Source organism: Tachyglossus aculeatus, chromosome 27, assembly GCF_015852505.1.
Source record: "Tachyglossus aculeatus isolate mTacAcu1 chromosome 27, mTacAcu1.pri, whole genome shotgun sequence".
Taxonomy (NCBI): Eukaryota; Metazoa; Chordata; class Mammalia; order Monotremata; family Tachyglossidae; genus Tachyglossus; species Tachyglossus aculeatus.
In genome coordinates, this window is record NC_052092.1 from 2,140,100 (window position 1) to 2,161,385 (window position 21,286).

General features: G+C 49.8%; 1 protein-coding gene across 3 annotated transcripts in view; it reads right to left on the bottom strand.

The window, feature by feature from the left end:
- The window catches only part of PNPLA7 (patatin like phospholipase domain containing 7), a 119,280-nt gene that overhangs the window by 62,791 nt on the left and 35,203 nt on the right, over positions 1–21,286 (bottom strand). For all 3 annotated transcript variants that reach the window (XM_038767821.1, XM_038767822.1, XM_038767820.1), the window contains 5 exons: positions 20,278–20,355; positions 18,833–19,038; positions 14,466–14,597; positions 12,635–12,758; positions 9,568–9,681 (listed from right to left, as the gene is read on the bottom strand). In XM_038767821.1, coding sequence (XP_038623749.1) covers positions 9,568–9,681; positions 12,635–12,758; positions 14,466–14,597; positions 18,833–19,038; positions 20,278–20,355 — 654 coding nt within the window. The remainder of the gene's footprint in view (positions 1–9,567; positions 9,682–12,634; positions 12,759–14,465; positions 14,598–18,832; positions 19,039–20,277; positions 20,356–21,286) is intronic.

A 21,286-nucleotide genomic window follows, 5' to 3' on the forward strand; every position in this document is an offset into this window, starting at 1 on the left:
GGGTGAAATATTCTTTGAAGGTCTCTGAAAACGGGCCGTGTGAAGGAAATATAGCTTTTACAAATGTGCATATAACTTTAATTCTATTTGTTCTGACGATTTTGATACCTGTCCGAATGTTTTGTTTTGTTGTGTCTCCCCCTTCTAGACTGCGAGCCCATTGTTGGGTAGGGACCGTCTCTATATGTTGCCGACTTGTACTCCCCAAGCGCTTAGTACAGTGCTCTGCATACAGTAAGCGCTCAATAAATACGACTGAATGAATGAATGGAAACCTTTGCTTGTTGTGGGCAGGGAATCTGTCTGTTTATTGTTCTGTGGTACTTTTCCCAAGCGCTCAGCACACGAAGTGCTCAATAAATACGATCGACTGATTGACTTTCCCAGGATCTTATCTCCAGACTCTAAGTTCCTTGTATTCCCCCAAGCGCTTAGTAAAGCGCTCTGCAAATAGTAAGTGCTCAACAAATACCACTGATGATAATGACTGAAGGCAGGGATCAAGTCTATCAATGCCACTGACTCTCCCAAGCACTTAGTACAGTGTTCTGCTCTCGGAAAATGCTTACTAAATACCACTGACTGAGTGATTGAAAATCGTGAAGAAGCATCTGGGATGAAGTTTTGGGTTTTTTTTGTGGTATTTGTTAAGCATTTACTGTGTGTCCAACATTGTTCTAAGCACATGGGCCAAATGCAGTCCCTGTCCAACACAGACACAGTGTGAATAGAAGGGAGAACAGGTATTTAATCCCCATTTTCCCGATGAGGGAACTGAGGTCCAGAGAAGTTCGGTGACTTGCCCAGGGTCACCCAGAGAGCAACCGACAGTCGGAATTAGAAACCAGATCCTCCGACTCTCAGGCTCAGGCTTTTCCACGGGGCCAGGCTGCTTTTCCACTGGTGGAGAATGAGCTGAGGGTCGGTTGGAACAAATTCTCTCTTCGTGTAAGACCGCTTCCTTGAGAACAAGAATACGTGCGGCTCGACTTGAATGCCTGCTCCGTCTACGGCGAGTAGCAATGGACGCACCTTTTTCAAACTGTAAAACAGCTGGGGCACAACCGTTCTCATTTATTATACCTGCACAGATGACGTTGGAGGCTTAATGACGTCGGCTTTGAGTGTTCCTAAGGAACCCTGGGACCCTTAACGAGATAAATTGCTACGGCTAGAAACAGGGAGGAGAGAAACCCAGTTCGTGGCGCTATCTGAATTCGTTTAAAATCGGGATTTTCTTCTTACCGTGTAAAGGTCTTCCATTTAGAATCCAATCAAGCGATTAACAAAATCTGTTCCTAAAACGTTAACGATTCCCTCAGATGGAGATCTTTGTGGTTTTATATTCTTTCAGGCTTTTAGGACAGTGCTTTGCACAAAATTAGCGCTCAGTAAATACCACGGATGGATCGACTGGCTTTCTCTTTGAGAGAGGAGTTAAACAAAGGGAGAGCCGCCTGGGACTTCAAAGATTTAGGAGTCTCCAGGGTTCAAGAGGAGCAGAGTAGCTCAGTGGAAAGAGCAGGGGTCTGGGTTCTAATCTTGACTCCATTACCTGTCTGCTGTGTGACCTTGGGCCGGTAGCTTCACTTCTCAGTTCCCTCATCCGACAATGGGGGACTAAGACTGTAGGACAGGGACTGTGTCGAATTTGAATCTCTTGCATCTACCCCAGCGCTTAGAACAGTACCTGGCACATAGTAAGCGCTTTGCTGGGCTCACCGTCTTAATCTCCATTTTACAGACGAGGGACCTGAGGCCCAGAGAAGTGAAGTGCCTTGCCCAAGGTCACACAGCAGGCAAGTGGCAGAGGCGGGATGGGAACCCAGGTGCTCGGGCTCTCTTCACTAGACCGTGCTGCTTCCCACGTTCCCTTCCTTCGTCCAGGAATGAAACACCTGAAAACCCGCAGCCTTAGCCCAACGACTGAAATCCATTCGTTTCTCCAGAGTCCTGTGTGCGCTTCAGGGCTGTTTACTTGCTATAGGGTGAGTCACCATGCTGCTGTCATAGCAACAAACAGGAGAGGGTAAATTATGCCATCAATTCCAGATCTAATATAGGAACTAGTCTGATATTTCCTTGGAGTTTAAAAGAAAAAAAAAAGAGGCCAATATTTTCTCGTTAAAAAACCCCTCCTCTGATCTTTCTGAAATGATGCACCCCTTATTCTTTTTAATACCAACATAGATCACCTTCCTGCTGAGAATCCCAACTGAGGATTTATGTTGAAGACTAAAGACTTAAGAAACAGCTGAAACAAAGGCAGTAATGAATACTGAACAGCCGACCGGCTAGATAAGCTTCTTAAAAACCTGGATGGTTTTCACCGCTCACTACAGGGGTCCCAGATTGGCCAAGGCCAGTGATGCAGTGCTAATAATAATAATAGTGATATTTGTTAAGCACTAACTAGACACCAAAGTGCTGTTTGAAGCGCTGGGCTAGATAAAAGGCAATTAGATTGGGCACAGTCCCTGTCTTGCATGGGGCTCACACTCTTAATCCCCATTTCACAGAGGAGGGAACTGAGGCCCAGAGAAGTGACTTACCCAAGGGCACACAGCAGACAGTTGACAGAGCCGGGACGAGAACCCCGCTCCCCGGCCCCGTCCTCTGAATCCCAGGCCCGGGCTCTTCCCACCAGACCATGCAGCGAGACGAGGACGTAGCGGTTCAAAGCAAGACATTCTGATCTCGGCTCCGTCACCTGTCTCGCTGCGTGACCTTGGGGAAGTCACTTCACTTCTCTGGGCTTCAGTTCTCCTCATCCGCAAAACGGGATTAAGACTGCGAGCCCCACGCGGGACAGGGACTGTGTCCGACCTGATTAGCTTGTATCGATCCCTTAACGGATAACATTAAAGAAAACCCCCAAACCAAGAGAAAACAATACCAGGCACTGCAAAAACATTAAGCGCGACATCACAAAGGATAAGGTTTTTGTGTCCCCAGTGTGTGTGGGAATGTGCATGCCCACAATGACACTTTCAGCCAGGCACACAAGCAATAACTGTCAGGGATGTCTTCTTGAAATACAAAGGATAAATCTCTGCCTCTCTCTCCCCAAAGTACATAAAACTCAAAGAATGCATAACTACCCAGCTCGCACACTTCGCTTTTCTAATGCTAACCTTCTCACTGTACCGCCATCTCATCTACCTCATCATCATCATCATCAATCGTATTTATTGAGCACTTACTGTATGCAGAGCACTGTACTAAGCGCTTGGGAAGTACAAGTTGGCAACATATAGAGACAGTCCCTACTCAACAGTGGGCTCACAGTCTAAAAGGGGGAGACAGAGAACAAAACCAAACATACTAACAAAATAAAATAAATAGAATAGATATGTAGAAGTAAAATAAATAAATAAATAGAGTAACAAATCTCTCCCACATCCTATCTCTGGCCTGGAATGCCCTCCCTCATATCAGACAGACAATTGCTCTGTCAGGGAAAAACAAGTCTGCTGGGAAATTTTCCTCAGCCCTTCTTTTCCCACCCCGGCCTCAAATGTGTCACTGGGAGTCAGCTGCTTGTTCGATTTCTGGTTCTCCGAGCGCCCGGGTCAAACCTCTCGCTCGGCGTTCTCGCTTTTCGAAGTGACTTTCATGCCGAGAAAGAAAACAACCCCATTTTCATTACTCTCTCGCTCCCCAGGGCCCCAGACATTTTCCAAGTGCCCTTCAATTCTTTGTCCCCTAGCAGGACACTGCTGTTTCACCCCGTCAGAGGACGGCGATCCTGGATGGACAATCGCTTCTCCTTTTTAGAGACGGACATTAACAGGACTTTTAAAAGGGACACCATCCCCCGGAAAGCAATTCAGAATCTTAAGCGGTGATGGCAGGGAGATGGGAGGGTATTTTCTGGTGATAGAGGGTGGCTTGGAAAAACCCACCAGCTCTGGTCTTCAATGGGGATGATGATGCCTGCTGAGATAAGCATTAAATTATTCAGTCAGTGGTGTTTCTCGAGCACCGATACCTGTGGTGGGGTTTTTCTCCCTATGGTATTTGTTAAATGCTTACTATGTGCCAGGCACTGTACTAAGCGCTGGGCTGGATACAAGCTAATGAGACTGGACACAGTCCATGTCCCACAAGACTAAGCCCTCCTTTCCTCTTCTCCCACTCCCCTCTGCGTCTCCACGATTTGCTCCCTTTATTCTTCCCCCCTCCTGGCCCCACAACACTTAGGTTCACATCTGTCATTTATTTCTATTAACATCTGTCTCCCCTTCCAGGTCATCAGCTCGTGATGGGCAGGGAATGTGTCTATGTTGCCGTACTGTACTCTCCCAAGCCCTTAATACAGTGCTCTGCACATGGGCAGCGCTCAATAAATACGATTGACTGACCGACAATCCAACAGAGTTGACAGACATGTTCCCTGCTCACGATGAGCGCTCCAATCCAGAGGGGGAGACAGACATGAAGACAAAGAAGTCATTTTTAATATAAAATAAGAACAGTCCCTTCCCGTCAGAGGCAGTCTGATTTGCTCTCCCGTTGGGTTCAGTCAGTCAGAAACCCTGGACCTTCCTCCTCCTCATTCCCAACTCCTCGGAACAGGGGAGAGGAAGAGCACTTGTCAGGGAGCAAGAGAGGGTGAATAAAGGGAGCAAGTCGGCGCGACGCAGAAGGGAGCTGAAGAAAAGGAAAAGATTATCCTCTCCCAGGTGCTCAGTACAGCGCTCAGCACGCAGGAAGCGCTCCATAAATACCCTTGATGATAACCGATCCGATCATCAAGGCCAGAGGCAGCGAGCCGCCGAAGCGAGAAGGATTAGAGGAAAAAAAAACGTCAGCGAGGCCAAGACCCAACCTCGTGAGTTCCGGATTGCTGCCCGTAAAATGAAAATCTTGGAGTTGCCAACCCCCCTGGAAATGACAAGGTTCTCTAACCAACCGAGCCCTCATTTAGCAGAACTGCTCGGTAGGATAGCTGAGAGAAAAATTAAAGTGAATTAAAGCATATAATTGATTGAGAGCTTTATAGAGCTGGGAAAAGAGCCCCACAAAACCAGAAATCAACATAAATGGTCTTGAAAACAAGAGACACAAAATACGAACATTCCTCTTAAGAATCATTACTTCCCAATAAAAAAAAAAATCCCCAGATGCCGAGAATGACGCTGCTTTGTTTTTTTTAAAAGGGTATTTGTTGAGCACTTTCTTCTTGTGGCAATTGTTAAGTATTTACTACGTGCCAGGCGCTGTACTAAGTGCTACAGAAGATACACGCTAATCGGGTTGGACACTGTCCTCAATCCCCATTTTACAGATGAGGCAACTGAGGCACACGGCAGGCACGATTAGGTCCCAGGTCCTCCGGCTCCCAGGCTCACTTACCACCCTGTCCTCCTACTTTAGACAGTTAGCCCCGAGTGAGACGGGCACTGTGTCTGACCCGATTAACTGGCATATACCTGAGTGCTTGGCACATAGGAAGTGCTTCCCCTGGAAGGGATAAACATATCACGGCAGGAGCTAGAAAGATACGGGTCGTTGAGGAGAGTCCAAGAGGTAACCCACTCCCCCTTCTCTTTCCCGGAAAATCCTGCCAGGTTATTCCGCGTTACCAAATCTGACGGAAACCCTTCTCCCTCCATGCCCCGCGTTCCCACGCCAACCTTTTAGAAGGCTATCGATTAGCCAGGGTAATCAATTATAGTCGGCCGCTTCGCGGAACCGGGTTTGGATCGCTCTCGAGACGTACGCTCACGGGCCCTTTCACGACGCCCGGGAAAAGGGCATCTTCAGAGAGCTTGATTTATTGAACGCCAGGCCGGGCGGGAGAGAGAGAGGCCTAGGAGAAAGCGTTTTCGCTGTCCCCAAGGAGTGAGAGTAGGGATGAAAGGCAAGAGGAATGCTATTCCTCATCTCACCCCTGCCCGGCAAACCGGGTGCGTTAGCGGAGCCGGAGTTTTTCAAATCCCTGGCCGTCGGCTGGAGAAATTCGGGCTCTGGAACTGAAAGCCCTGAGGGGCGACGAGGCCTTCAAGGATGACCTTGATAAAAATGCCCCCAGGTTTCAGGGGAAGGAAATGACTTATAAAATATTGAAGCACTTCCTCTAGATGCCGAGAAATAGGGCAAGCACTGGGTAATGGCCGAAAAGGGGAAAAAAACAACAGAACTTGTTAGCCCACTCAGGATTGGGAGAGATACAACACTCAGAAGCGGTTAGGGCAGGGTATTAGGACCTTGGTGCTAATCCTGGCTCTGCCAACTGCTTGCTGGGAGACCTTGGACAAGTCCCTTCACTCCTCTCTGCCTCAGTTCTCAAGTTCTCCTTCCTGCTTAGACTGTGAGCCCCATGTGGCACGGGGACTTTGTCCAACCTGATTCCCCTGTACCTACCCCAGAGCTTAGAACGGTGTTTGATACATAGTAAACGCTTAAGTACCATAAACAGAAACATCTTCCAACGGCAGGACACCCTCAATCAATCAATCGTATTTATTGAGCGCTTACTGTGTGCAGAGCACTGCACTAAGCGCTTGGGAAGTACAAGTTGGCAACACATAGAGACGGTCCCTGCCCAACAGTGGGCTCACAGTCTAGAAATTAATTTAAGAAATTAATCCAATTTAAGCCCTCCCTGGAGAAGCTTACAATCATTTCTCACTGTGTGACTTTGGGTAAGCCGCTTCACTTCTCTGTGCCTCAGTTACCTCATCTGTAAAATGGGGATTAAAACTGTGAGCCCCCCGTGGGACAACCTGGATCACCTTGTAACCTCCCCAGTGCTTAGAACAGTGCTTTATACATAGTAAGCGCTTAATAAATGCCATCATTATTATTATTATTATTATTTCTCCTCTGAGCCATATCCCCGTCAAGGCTCAAGGGACTTTTCCTGTTCAGTGTGGAACGAATGAAGTGGAAGATTCTGGGCCAACAGGCAACCGCCAAATGGAGGCCTGCTATGGGGAGGGTCCTTGTCCCTGACCACGGCGGCCCTCGGGGTCACTTTGCCTCTGCTGCCGGGAGGAAGGAGTGTGGGGGGCTGACAGCAGGCTCTCGACCAGAACTCGCGGAGGTTTTTATTTATAACCTCCGCAAGGATCTAACGTCGCTCTTGCACAATCTCCCCTTCATGAGGCCCCGTCTGAATCATCTCGGCTTGGTTTCCCGGGGGCTTTGACATTTGACTGAACAATGCAAACCTCGGGTCTCTCTCGGTGAGGTCCGGGCCGTGGGACTTCACGATGAACCCTGGAACGCGCCTCACGTTCCCCGGGCACCGAATAAGATCAAATCTGGGGGCGTCTGGGCTGTGCCTTGGCATTTGGGTGGAAGGATAATCCGGTGATTGAAAGACGAACGGGGATTTAGAGGCAGCCTAAGGGAAGGGGACAGGTTAATGTGTTTGAATTGGACACCGAGTGGGAGGTGGCCTGTGTTGCTTAGCGGAAAGAGCCCGGGCCTGGGAGTGAGGAGGACCTGGGTTCTAAACCCAGCTCCGCCACTTGTCGCTTGTTCATTCATTCATTCAATCGTATTTATTGAGCGCTTACCGTGTGCAGAGCGCTTGGGAAGTACAAGTTGGCAACCTATAGAGACGGTCCCTACTCAACAACGGGCTCACAGTCTAGAAGGGGGAGACAGACAACAAAACATGTGGACAGGTGTCAAGACGTCGGAACAAACAGAATTAAAGCTAAATGCACATCATTAACAAAATAAATAGAATAGTAAATACGCACAAGAGTAAATATGTACTAGACTGTGTGACCTTGGGCACGTCACTTCGCTTCTCTGTGCCTCAGTTCCCGCATCGGGAAAATGGGGATGGAGACCGGGAGCCCCAGGTGGGACAGGGACTGTGTCCAACCCGATTTGCTTGTATCCACCTCAGCCTGGCACGTAGTAAGCGCTTGATAAACACTACAATTGTTATCATTATTATTATTTTCCTACCCAAGAGGGTGGAAGTCGCTCAGGAGATGAGAGGACACTGCCCAGGCCTGCTGAATCAAGCCAAAGGTGTCACTTTGGCAGAAGGGAGAGCTGGGAGCAGAAGTCTCCTCAGTTTCTAATGTCTCTCTTTTTGATATTTTAATCAATCAATCGTATTTATTGAGCGCTTACTGTGTGCAGAGCACTGTACTAAGCACTTGGGAAGTACAAGTTGGCAACATATAGAGACAGTCCCTACCCAACAGTGGGCTCACAGTCTAAAAGGGGGAGACAAGCGCTTACCAGGTGTCAAACACTGTTCTAAGCACTCAGGGAGGTACAGGTGAATTAGGTCCCTTTCCCACATGGGCCTCACGGTCTGCAGGAGGGAGAACAGGTACAGTTGAGGCAACTGAGGCCCAGAGAAGTGACTAACCCAAGGTCACACAGTAAGCAGTCGGCAGAGCCGGGATTAGAACCCAGGTCCTTCGGGCCCGCTCTCTCTCCACTAGGCCAGGCTGCTTCTCTTTCTCACCGGGAAGTGGAGGGCTGGCTTGTGAGGGAGGTTGGGAAGGAATTGCGGGGGGCGGGGGGTGGCCTTTTCTACTTCTGGACATCCCTTTATTCACCCCTCACTCAGCCCCGCAACATTTATGCCCATGTCCAAATTATGTCCATAATTTATTTATATTAACGTCTGTCTCCCCCTCGAGGCTCAGAGCTCGGTCTAGGCAGGGAACATTTTGGGGCAGAGGGACGGGGAATAAGTCAGGGTGACGCAGAAGGGAGTGGGAGAAGAGGAAAGGAGGGCTTAGTCAGGGAAGGCGTGCTCACGCAACACATGGCACGATTGCTGGGTGAGAGCCAGGCCCCATCCATGTATGTGCACATGCATGCAGAGATGGGCATGGATAAAAATACATACTGTACCCACACACGCTCTCCTCTTCAGACCCAATGCAAACTGCACCCCATTTTTGCTGCTGGCTTTTTGGTACTCGTTTAGCTATTACAATGAGAAGCAGCGTGGCTCAGTGGAAAGAGTCCAGGCTTTGGAGTCAGAGCTCATGGGTTCAAATCCCAGCTCCTCCAACTGTCAGCTGTGCGACTTTGGGCAAGTCGCTTCACTTCTCTGGGCCTCAGTGACCTCATCTGTAAAATAGGGATTAAAACCGTGAGCCCCCCGAGGGACAACCTGATCACCCTGTAACCTCCCCAGCGCTTAGAACAGTGCTTTGCACATAGTAAGCGCTTAACAAATACCATCATTATTATTATTATTATGTGCCAGATACTGTTCTCAGCACTGAGGTAGACAAGCTAATCAGGTTGGACACAGTCCCTGTCCCACGTGGAGTTCACGGTCTTAATCGCCATTTTCCAGATGAGGTCACCGAGGCCCAGAGACACTCCGCCACTTGCCCAAGGTCGCCCGGCAGGGAAGTGGCGGAGTCGGGACTAGAACCCAGGTCCTTCTGACCCCCGGGCCCGGGCTCTAACCACTAGGCCGTGCTGCTTCTCTGGCTGCAGTCATGTGCCTCCCCTCAGTGGCTATGACACAGACTTATCCGGGACCGGGGACGCGTTATCAGGAACTCCAGGGGAGCCCCAGGTTCCGGAGGGAAGCTGGAAGACCAAGCGGCGCCGCTTCCTTACCTGAGGGAATTTGCGTTTGATGGAGGTCAGCGCCCCAACGGGCAGTTTGGCGAGCTCGGAGTCGCGGACGGCGTGTACTGTCGTCACTCTGGGCTGGTGGGTCAGTGTCTCCACCTGACAAAAAAAAAAAAAAACACAGAGACAACTAAGGCAAGCTTTAATCCTCCGCCCTAAGGTTTTCCCTCGGCAGAGACCGGGGGCACTGGTTCGAGAGTAGACCACGAGGCCTCTGGGAAGGAGAAGGTCTCAGAGGACCCCTTTTCATTGCAGAGAGAGGCAGTGAGGCCTAGTGGGTACATATTTGTTACTCTGTTTATTTAACTTGTACATATCTATTCTATTTATTTTATTTTGTTAGTATATTTCGTTTTGTTCTCTGTCTTCCCCTTTTAGACTGTGAGCCCACTGTTGGGTAGGGGCTGTCTCTATATGTTGCCAACTTGTACTTCCCAAGCGCTTAGTACAGTGCTCTGCACACAGTAAGCGCTCAATAAATATGATTGATGATTGATGATGATGATGATACAGCCCAGGCCTGAAAGTCAGAAGGACGTGGGTTCTAATCCCGGCTCCGCCACTTGTCGGTTGGGTGACCTTGGGGAAGTCACTGCCCTTCTCCGGGCCTCAGTTACCTCATCTGGAAAATGGGGATTAAGACTGGGAGCCCCATAATAATAATAATAATAATAATAATAATAATAACAATAACAATAATAATAATAATAATGGCATTTGTTAAGCGCTTACTATGTGCAAAGCACTGTTCTAAGCGCTGGGGAGGATACAAGGTGATTAGGTTGTCCCACGTGGAGCTCACAGTCAATCCCCATTTTACAGATGAGGTAAGTGAGGCTCAGAGAAGTTAAGTGACTTGCCCAAGGTCACACAGCAGACTTTTGGCGGAGCCGGGATTCGAACCCCTGACCTCTGACTCCAAAGCCCGTGCTCTTTCCACTGAGCCACGCTGCTTCTCCCATGTGGGACAGGGACTGTGTCCAACTAGATTAGCCTGTATCTACCCCGGTGCTTAGAACAGTGCCCGGAACATTGTAAGCGCTTAACAAATACCGTAAAAAAAGGTGAAATGGGCTGAGAAAACAGGCCCTGGACCGGTCGGTACCTTTAAGAAGTTTCCTATATCCCCCAAACAAGTCAGAAAAGCAGCACAGAACTCCTCCAAGAGGCCTTCCCTGACTAAGCTCTCCTTTCCTCTTCTCCCACTCCCTTCTGCGTCGCCCTGACTTGCTTTCTTTTTTCATCCTTGCTCCCAGCCCCACACCACTTATGACCCTATCTGCCATTTAGTTCTTTGTATTAATGTCTGTCTCTCCAGCTAGACTGTAAGCTCTTTGTGGGCAGGGAACATTCATTGTTATATTGTCCTCTCCCAAGCACTTAGTACAGCGCTCTGCACATGGTAAGTGCTCACTAAATAAGACTGACTGACTACCCAATTTGCATGGCCTCAAGAAATCATATCCTCTGGGAGAAATCACTTCAGGACTCCTTCTAGACTTTGAGCCCGTTGTTGGGTAGGGATTGTCCATATTTGTGGCTGAATTGTACTTTCCAAGCGCCAGGGGTTTGGCTTGTTTGTTTTTATGGTACTCTTTAAGCGTTACCATGTGTCAAACGCCGTTCTAAGCGCTGGGGTAAGTTACAAGTCCATCAGGTTGGACACAGTCCCTGTCCCGCTTGGGGCTCCCGGTCTTAAGTGGAAGGGAGAATAGATACTGACCCCACATTTTACAGTTGAGGAAACTGAGGCCCAGAGAAGTGACTTGTCCAAGGTCACACAGCAAGCAACTGGTAGATCCGGCATTAGAACCCAGGTCCTCTTACCCCCAGGCCCGGGCTCTTTCCACTAGCCCCACCACTTTATCGCTTGGAAACAGAGCCCCGATGCCCAGTTTCGGACGTCCTCGCCACGGGACACGGTTCCCGGGCTTAAAAATCCCAGCCTGAAAAAGCAGATCCGGGAGCAGCGGTAATTAGCCGGGGCTGGAGTCGGAAGCGGCTCGATGCTTGGCAACTGTGGAACACCTCCGAAGGGGAAAATGTCCCTTTCCGTTTCGCCGGGTTGTAGGACATCAAAGGAAGCACACAGTGTGTATGTGTGTGTTTGGGGCAGGGGGAGGGAGAAGGGGTGTGGAACTGCTCACTCGTTCATTCACTCATTCACTCGTATTTGAATGAATGAGAAGCAGCGTGGCCTAGTGGATAGAGCATGGGACTGGGCGTCAGAAGCCCTGGGTTCTAATCCCGGCTCTGCCAATTGCTTGCTGTGTGACCCTGGGCAAGTCACTTTTCAGTGCCTGTCCCCGGGGAGAGATGAGAGCTTCATCAGGGAAGGGAGAAAGATTTCACTTGAGCTTTTGGGATGGGGGAGGGTGCGCGGACATAAGGGGAGACTGTTTCCTCCAACAGACCTTCCCTCATTCCCTCTTCTCCCACTCCCTTCTGCGTCGCCCTGACTTGCTCCCTTATTCATCACCCCTTCCCAACCCCACAGCACTTATGTCCATATCTGTCATTTCTTTCTTTCTATTCATGTCCATCTCCCCCTCTAGACTGTAAGCATGCTGTAGGCAGGGAATGAGTCTGTTTACCATCATATCATCCTCTCCCAAGCTCTCAGTCCAGTGCTCTGCTCCCAGCAGGCGCTCAATAAGTACAGCTAACTGGTTTAGGGCTACTGGACTGTGCATATGCCAGGAAGTCCAAGTGCCTTTCCTCCCAACTCCCTCAGTTCCCGTGTGCGCCCGCAAGCCCACAGACACACACGCCAGCTCTCTCCTCCAGATTGACGTGAGTGACTGAACTTGACATTTGCTTTCTCGCTGGGGTGAGTTTCCAGTTTGCCGGCGCCCAAGCCCAAACCTGTTTCCACACACTGCCAGGCAGTGAGGAGCGGGCCCTTCTTCTCTAGTATCCGAGACCGCACGTCGAGGGCGGCCTTGGAACCAGGACAAGAAGCCGGGAAGGAAAGGTGGGTTCAGAGAGGCTGCCATCGGAGATCCTCCGCCATTTCCCGCCCCGCCTCCCGCCGAGGAAATTGGCTACTAACCACGCCGATGAGGTCTCCTCGCCCGTATTCACCGGCCAGGCGCTTTTTCCCATCCTCCTTCTTGATCACGGCGCGCAGGCGGCCGCTGAGGACGATGTAAGTGCAGTCTGACTTGTCTCCTTGCCTGTGGGGAGGAGGAAGATGGATGGACACGCAAACTCTTAGCAAAACGGGAAGGAGCAGCGGGCCTGGGTTCTAATCCCGGCTCTGCCACTTGTCGGCTGGGGACTTAAGCGAGTCACTTCACTTCTGTAGTGATCTCATGCGTAAAAGGGGGTTTAAGTCTGTGAGCCCCACATGGGACGTGGACTGTGTCCAACCTGATTAGCTTATTTCTGCCCCAGTGCTTAGTAAAGGGCCTGGCACATAGTAAGCGCTTAATACCACACAAAAAAAAGGGAGGAGGTCGAACGAAAGGTCCTTGTCCACTCCAGGGATTACTGGCCCCTGAAAGAAAAGGCTACCCCTGGGGTAACCCAAATCTCAGAGGTGAGATTTGAAAGGTCAACCCCATAACTCACCTCCTCTTTTCCTTTCACGACAATCTTGCCAATCAATCGACGGCGCTTATCGAGTGCAGAACATTGGACTGAGCACTTGGGAGAGGACAATACAAGGGCTGGTAGACTTGTTCCCTGCCCACAAGGCGCTTACAGTCTAGAGGGGGAGATGGACGTGAATAGAAATAAATTATGGATATAGGCATAAGTGCCGCGGGGCTGAGGGTGGAGTGAATACCACGTGGCCAAAGCATACAGACCCAAGAGCAGTGACAACTCACAAGGGACAGGGAGTGGGGAAAGCGGATTTAATCGAGGAAGAACTCTTGAGGAGATGCGCTATTAGTACGGCTCTGAAGGTGAAGAAAGTGATCGCCTGTCGGATGAGAGGAGGGAGGGCGTTCCGGGCGAGAGAAAGGAGATGGAGGGACAGTGAGAAGGTTGGCATAAGAGGAGGCGAGGTGACTGATTGCTTTAAAGCCAATGGTGAGGAGTTTCTGTTCCATGAGGAGGTGGATGGGCACCCCTGGACAAGTTTGAGGAGTCGGGCTTTTGAGGTACACGTTCCGCGGGAAGCACTGTACTGAGCCCTGGGGGAGATAAACCTCTCCGTACAGACTAAAAACTCCTTATGGGGAACTGCGTTTACCAACTCTGTGGTAACGTATCAATTGCACTGATTGAGCGCTTTCTGGGTACAGAGCTCTTTACTAAGCGCTTGGGAGAGGAGAGTATAACAGAGTCTGTTCCTCCTCCTACTCTGACTGCGAGCCCCACATGGGACCTGATTATTTAAAATCTACCAAAGCGCTTAGTTCACTGCTTGACTCATAGTAAGTGCTTACCGAATGCTACGATCATTGATATTATCCTTGTCCATTATCTCTGGGGCCGCGTTTCCCAGGAGAGGGTTAACCAATTCCGGCTCCCTGAATGAAGTGAGTTTGGGGCCCAACGCCTCATGATAATAATAATAATAATAATGGTTTTTGTAAAGCGCTTACTCTGTGCCAGGCACCCTTCTAAGCACTGGGGAAGATTCATTCATTCATTCAATCGTATTTACTGTGTGCAGAGCACTGTACTAAGCGCTTGGGAAGTACAAGTTGGCAACATAAGATACAAGCTAATCAGGTTGGACACACTCCCTGTCCCACAAGGGGCTCACAGTCTTAATCCCCATTTTCCAGATGAGGGAACTGAGGCTCAGAAGAGTTGAAGTGACTTGCCTCAGATCACCCAGCAGACAAGAGGCAGAGCCAGGATTAGAACCCATGACCTTTTGACTCCCGGGCCCAGGCTCTACCCACTAGGCCCGTCCCGGTTCTCACCTGTAAATGGCTCTCCCGGCCTCCACTTCCATCCAGTCCAGGGCGAAGTCGATCTGCCGGACGAACGACGACATCCGTTTGACAACCGCGTGGGCCACGCTCAGGACGACGGTGGGCTCCTGCCGCATGATCCTGAAGGCCCGGAGGTGAAGCGGGAAAATCAGAAGGGTGGTATTTGTTAGGCGCTTACTATGTGCCAGGCACTGTACTAAGCGCTGGGGTGGATCCGGGCGAATCAGGTTAGATGTGGTCCCAGTCCCGGCTGGGGCTCACGGTCTCAATCCCCATTTTAAGGGGAGGGCACAGAGGAAGTGAAGTGACTCACCCAAGATCACACGGCAGACAAGTGGCAGGGTCAGGATTAGAACCCACGACCTTCAGACTCCCAGGCCGGGTCTCTACCCACTCATCGAGCACTTTCAATGGGGCTGAGCGCTCACTAGGTGCACAGTACTGGACTGAACGCCCAATAGTACAAACCCACCACTCCCGCCAGCCAAGACTGTGAGTTTGTTGTGGGCAGGGATTGTCACTCTTCATTGCTCTACTGTACTTTCCCAAGCGCTCAGTACAGTGCCCTGCACACAGTAGGAGCTTAATAAATACGACTGAGTATTCATTCCTTCATTCAATTGTATTTACTGAGTGCTTACCGTGTACAGAGCACTGGACTAAGTGCTTGGGAATAATAATAATAATGGCTCATGAACCTAAAATGAGGTTCCAGTCTTTAGACGAAGTTCAGCCTGGACTCAGCAGTGCTTCTCTATCAATCAATCCCACATTTACTGAGCGCTTCCTGCGTGCAGAGCCCTGTACTAAACGCTGGGGAGAGTACACTATCACAGTTGGTAGACACGTTCCCCACAAGGAGCTTCCAGTTCGGAGGGGGACTAAAAAAATGATGGATATGGACCTAAGGCGTAGCAGACCTTGGACGCATCATCGGGAGGATGGATTCTCTGGAGAAGACACTGAAGCTAGGAAAAGTCCAGGGAAAATGAGGAAGAGGCAGACCTCTATCCAGCTAGAGACCGTAGTGACGATAACGGAAGGACTGTTAGGTTGCGGATTAGGCGGAGGACAGGACGTTCCGGAGAAAAGAGATCCATACGGTCGCTGTGAGTCGGAAACGACTGGCCGGCACTTGACAATAATAATATTGGACGTAAGTGCTGTGGGGCTGAGGCGGGGGCGACTAAAAGGAGCAGACAGGAGTGCCAGGATGACGCAGAAGGGAGAGGGAGAAGAGGAAATCAGGGTCTAGTTGGGGAGTTCATTAGTGGTATTTATTGAGCACTTTCTATGCGCAGAGCACTGAACTAAGCACTTAGGAGAGTACAATACAATCATCATCATCATCATCATAATAATGATGGTATTATTAGGTGCTTACTATGTGCCAAGGGTAATCAGGTTGTCTGAAGTGGGGCTCACACTTTTAAATCCCATTTTACAGATGAGGTAACTGAAGCACAGAGAAGTGAAACGACTTGCCTAAGGTCACAAAACAGACAATAATAATAATAATAATAATGGTATTTGTTAAGCGCTTACTATGTGCAAAGCACTGTTCTAAGTGCTAAGGGGAAACAAGGTGATCAGGTTGTCCCACGGAGGGCTCACAGTCTTAATCCCCATTTTACAGATGAGGGAACTGAGGCACAGAGAGTTAAGTGATTTGCCCCAAGTCACACAACTGACAAGTGGTGGAGCCGGGATTAGAACCCATGACCTCTGACTTGTACTTGGGAAGTACAAGTTGGCAACATATAGAGACAGTCCCTACCCAAGCTATATGCACATCTCACTTTTCCCATCTAGATTTCACTACACGCAGCACGGCCTAATGGCCAGAGCCCGGGCCTGGGAATCAAACGGACCTGGGTTCTAGTCCCGGCTCCTCCACTCGCCTGCTGGGTGACCTTGGGTAGGTCACGTCACTTCCTAGGCCTCAGTTACCTCATCTGAAAAATGGGGTTTAAGACCCTGAGCTCCATGCGGGACGGGGACTGTGTCCAACTTGATTAGCTTGGACCTACCTCGGAGTTTAGAACAGTTCTTGACACATAGTAAGCGCTTAATACCATTATTATTATTATTATTATTATGGGGGCCAGGGCTTTGAACCGGACTCAGCTCAAAGGTGTGGCGGAGAGCGACGGGAAGCAAAAAGCAGAAGGGATTGCAAGCCCCTTCTTTATCCTTCCTGGGACTTGGGACGGTGACAAGAATCTACAGCCCGGGGCCTGGGGGAAGGTGATGACTAATTTCATCCTCCCACTCCTCAAAAAACTTTCCCTCCTGCTGCTGCGGCTCTACGGGCGGAGCGAAATCCCAGTTTCCCTCGTTCAGGTGGAGCGGCGAGATGCTGTCGATTTCCGAATTCCAGCAGGAGGAAGCCTGCACCCCCCCGCAGCGGGAAAATTTCGGCCTGGCACACCTCGTCGGAGAATTGCCCTGGTCGGATGACGGACCTCGAAATCCCTCAAAGGACTTCGCTGCCCGCTGATTGCGACTCAAAGCCTTCCGTTTTCCCCAATTACTCGCCTGCCTCTCCTTCCCCGCTCCGGAGTCTTCCATTCTACCCTCAGAGTAAAAACGGCTTGGTTTTTCCTTATTCTAAACGAGAAGCAGCGGGTTCTAATAGATTGAGTCTGAGCCTGGGATCAGAAAGACCTGGGTTCTCATATCCTCAGGAATGAAAGCTCGTTGTGGGCAAGGACTGTCTGTTTATTGTTATATCGTCCTCTCCCAGGCGCTTAGTACAGTGCTCTGTAATGATGGCATTTAATGATGGCATTTATTAAGCGCTTACTATGTGCAAAGCACTGTTCTAAGCGCTGGGGAGTTTACAAGGTGATCAGGTTGTCCCCCGTGGGGCTCACAGTCTTAACCCCCATTTTACAGATGAGGGAACTGAGGCACAGAGAAGTGAAGTGACTTGCCCAAAGTCACACAACTGAGTTGGCAGAGGCAGGATTTGAACCCATGACCTCTGACTCCAAAGCCCGGGCTCTTTCCACTGAGCCACGCTGCTTCCCATAACTTCCCATTACTGTACACAGTAAGCTCTCAATATAAGCTCTCAATATTCAGTCAATAAATACGACTGAATGAAAGAATAATCCCGGCTCCACCACTTGTCTGCTGAGTGACCCTGGGCAAGTCGCTTCACCTCTCTGTGCCTCAGTGATCTCCTCTGCAGAATGGGGATTAAGGCTGTGAGCCCCTCATGGGACGTGGACCGTATCAGCTTGGATTGAACCCAGTGCTTAGAACAGTTCCTGGCACATAGCAAGCGCTTAACAAATGCCACAATAAAAAAGAGAGAGATTCTAAAGTCCAGAAATCTCCACCAATACCTTGTAACACAAACAAACCTTTTTGTCCCCAAAGCGAAATCGGATTTCTCCAACACAGGAACTAGGGCGTACTAAATACCGTAGTAAAAATAGTAATGATAGTCAAACATTTCCCTCCAAGAGTTTAACTTAAAACACCATTGTGGGAGTCATTTGGAAGGGAGGAAAGGGTTCTGAATTAGCTCCTGGAAGAAAATAATAATAATAATGATGGTATTTGTTAAGCGCTTACTATGTGCAAAGCACTGTTCAAAGCGCTGGGGAGGTTACAAGGTGATCAGGTTGTCCCATGGGGGGCTCACAGTTTTAATCCCCATTTTCCAGATGGGGTAACTGAGGCACAGAGAGGTTAAATGACTTGCCCAAAGTCACCCAGCTGACAAGTGGAGGAGGCGGGATTTGAACCCATGACCTCTGACTCCAAAGCCCGGGCTCTTTCCACTGAGCCACCAAATCCCGGCTTCGCCAATTGTCAGCTGGGTGACTTTGGGCAAGTCACAACTTCTCTGGGCCTCAGTTACCTCATCTGTAAAATGGGGACGAAGACTGTGAGCCCCCCGTGGGACAACCTGATCACCTTGTAACCTCCCCAGCGCTTAGAACAGCGCTTTGCACATAGCGCTTAATAATGACATTATTATTATTATTATTATTATTATTATTATTATTATTATTATTAAGAAGCCTTCCCAAAGCCCTCCTCTCTTCTTCTCCCGCTCCCTTCTGTGCCGCTCTTACTCTCTTGGAAAGTACAATTCGGCAACAAAAATAGAGACAATCCCTACTCAACGACGGGCTCACAGTCTAGAAGGAATACGATTGACCGACTGAGTTTGCTGGGTCGGGGGCCGCAGGGGGAGGGCAGGCGCTTAGTCCAGTGCTCTGCACGCAGTTAGCGCTCAATAAATACGATTGAATGAATGAATACGACTGAATGAATGATTCATCATCATCAATCGTATTGAGCGCTTACTGTGTGCATGATTGAGGGGAGGAACTCACTCGTAGAAATGGGCCTTGGAGATGGACAGGAAAATGCAGTCTTTGTTGGCCCTGATGGTGAAGATGAGGGGTTCCCCCGTGAGGACGGCCAGCGGGCCCACCAGCTCGCCCGGGTGGGTGACGAACAGGCACGTCTCCTCCTCGCTGTCGATCTTGCGCTGGTAGACGTGCAGAAGGCCGGACACCACGAACAGGATGTTCACGTCCTGGCCGAGAAAATGGCAGGGGTCGGCGGAGCCAGCCCCCCCTCGGACCGTCGAGGCGCGTTGAGCGGGGGCTCGCTCTCTGCGGGGTCGCCTATTCTGAGCTAAGGGGTCTCGGCCTAGTGGGCAGAAGCAGGAGGAGCTGGGTTCTAATCCTGGCTCCGCCACTTGTCTGCCTCGTGAGCTGGGGCAAGTCGCTTCGCTTCTCCGGGCCTCAGCGACCTCATCTGGAAAATGGTTATTAAGACTGTGAGTCATCATCATCATCATCAATCGTATTTATTGAGCACTTACTGTGTGCAGAGCACTGTACTAAGCGCTTGGAGTCCCATGTGGGGTAGGGGCTGCGTCCAACCTGATTAGCTCGTATCTACCCCAGCGCTTAGAACAGCGCCTGGCGCAGAGTAAGCGCGTGGCATATAATAATAATAATAATAATAATGATGGCATTTGTTAAGCGCTTACTATGTGCCAAGCACTGTTCTAAGAGCTGGGGGGGATGCAAGGTGATCAAGGTGTCCCACGTGGGGCTCACAGTCTTCATCCCCGTTTTACAGACGAGGTAACTGAGGCTCAGAGAAGTGACTTGCCCAAGGTCACACAGCAGACATGTGGTGGAGCTGGGATTCGAACCCGAGCATATATTTGAGCATATATCACTATTATCGTTGTGAGGGCGGGGAGGTGGGGGCTCGGAGATTTTGGAAGCTGGATTCGGAGGAAAACCGGGGGGAACGAACTGCTCGGAGAAGGGAAGCTCGCAGTGGCCCTGAGGGAATTCGGCCCTCGCTGAGCCCTCTGGGAATGTCTGGGCGACCAAGGTCAAAAGAGCTTAGAGATCCAAGTTAATCAGGTTAGCCACAATCCCTGTCCCACATGGGGCTCCCGGTCTTAATCCCCATTTTCCGGTCGGGGAAACTGAGGGCCAAAGAAGTGGAGTGACCCACCCGAGGTCACACAGCAGACAAGTGGCGGAGCCGGGATGAGAACCCAGGTCCTTCTGACGCCCGGGCCTGGGGTCTATCCATTAGGCCACGCTGCTTCTCTCCTGTCAATCTTGGGGTGGAGGTGTTGCCAACTTGTACTTCCCGAGCGCTTAGTACAGTGCTCTGCACACAGTAAGCGCTCAGTAAATACGACTGATGATGAAGGCCCCGACGATGATCTGGATCGGATCGCCGTTTGATCACTCTGAGAAGGGGGACCAGCAGCCCCTCCTCAGCGCCAGGGTATCTGTCTTACCTGGTCTCCTTGTTTGGACACCACAGTCCCCGCCTTCACCTGGTGGAGGGTCACTTTTCCATCCAATAGCGAGGGATTCTGCAAGAAATAATCACCATAATTGTGGTACAGACGCTACCAAGTGCTGGGGTGGATACAAGCAAATAATAACAATAATAATGATGGCATTTATTAAGCGCTTACCATGTGCAAAGCAAGGCTGAACGCAGTCCCTATCCCCTGTGGGGCTCACAGGCTCAATCCCCATTTTCCAGATGAGGTCACCGAGGCCCAGAGAAGTAAAGTGACTTGCCTAAGGTCACCCAGCAGGCAAGTGGTGGAGCCGGGATTAGAACCCACGACCTCTGACTCCCAGCGCCTAGCACAGTGCTCTGCACACAGCAAGGGCACAACATATATGTATATATGTTTGTACCTACTTATTACTCTATTTATTTATTTTATTTGTACCTATTTATTCTATTTTATTTTATTAATATGAACATATATGTATATATGTTTGTACCTATTTATTACTCTATTTACTTATTTTATTTGTACCTACTTATTCTATTTATTTTATTTTATTAATATGTTTTGTCTTCTTCTCTGTCTCCCCCTTCTAGACTGTGAGCATGCTGTTGGGTAGGGACCGTCTCTATATGTTGCCAACTTGTACTTCCCAAGCGCTTAGTCCAGTGCTCTGCACACAGTAAGCGCTCAGTAAATACGATTGAATGAATGAATGAACAAACATGACCAACTGGGAGGGGTGGGTTAAAAAGAAAAAGAGAAAAAAGGGCAAAGCTCAGTCTAGATTCCCTCCGCTTGCCTGCTGTGGTGACTGGGGGGTTTTTTTGGTTGTTTTTTTTTTACGGTATTTGTTAAGCACTTACCACGTGCCAGACACTGTTGTAAGCACTGGGTAAATCCAAGCTAATCAGGTTGGACACAGTCCCTGTCCCACATGGGGCTCTCGGTCTTAATCCCCATTTTACACATGAAGACAACTGAGGCCTGTGTAGGAAAC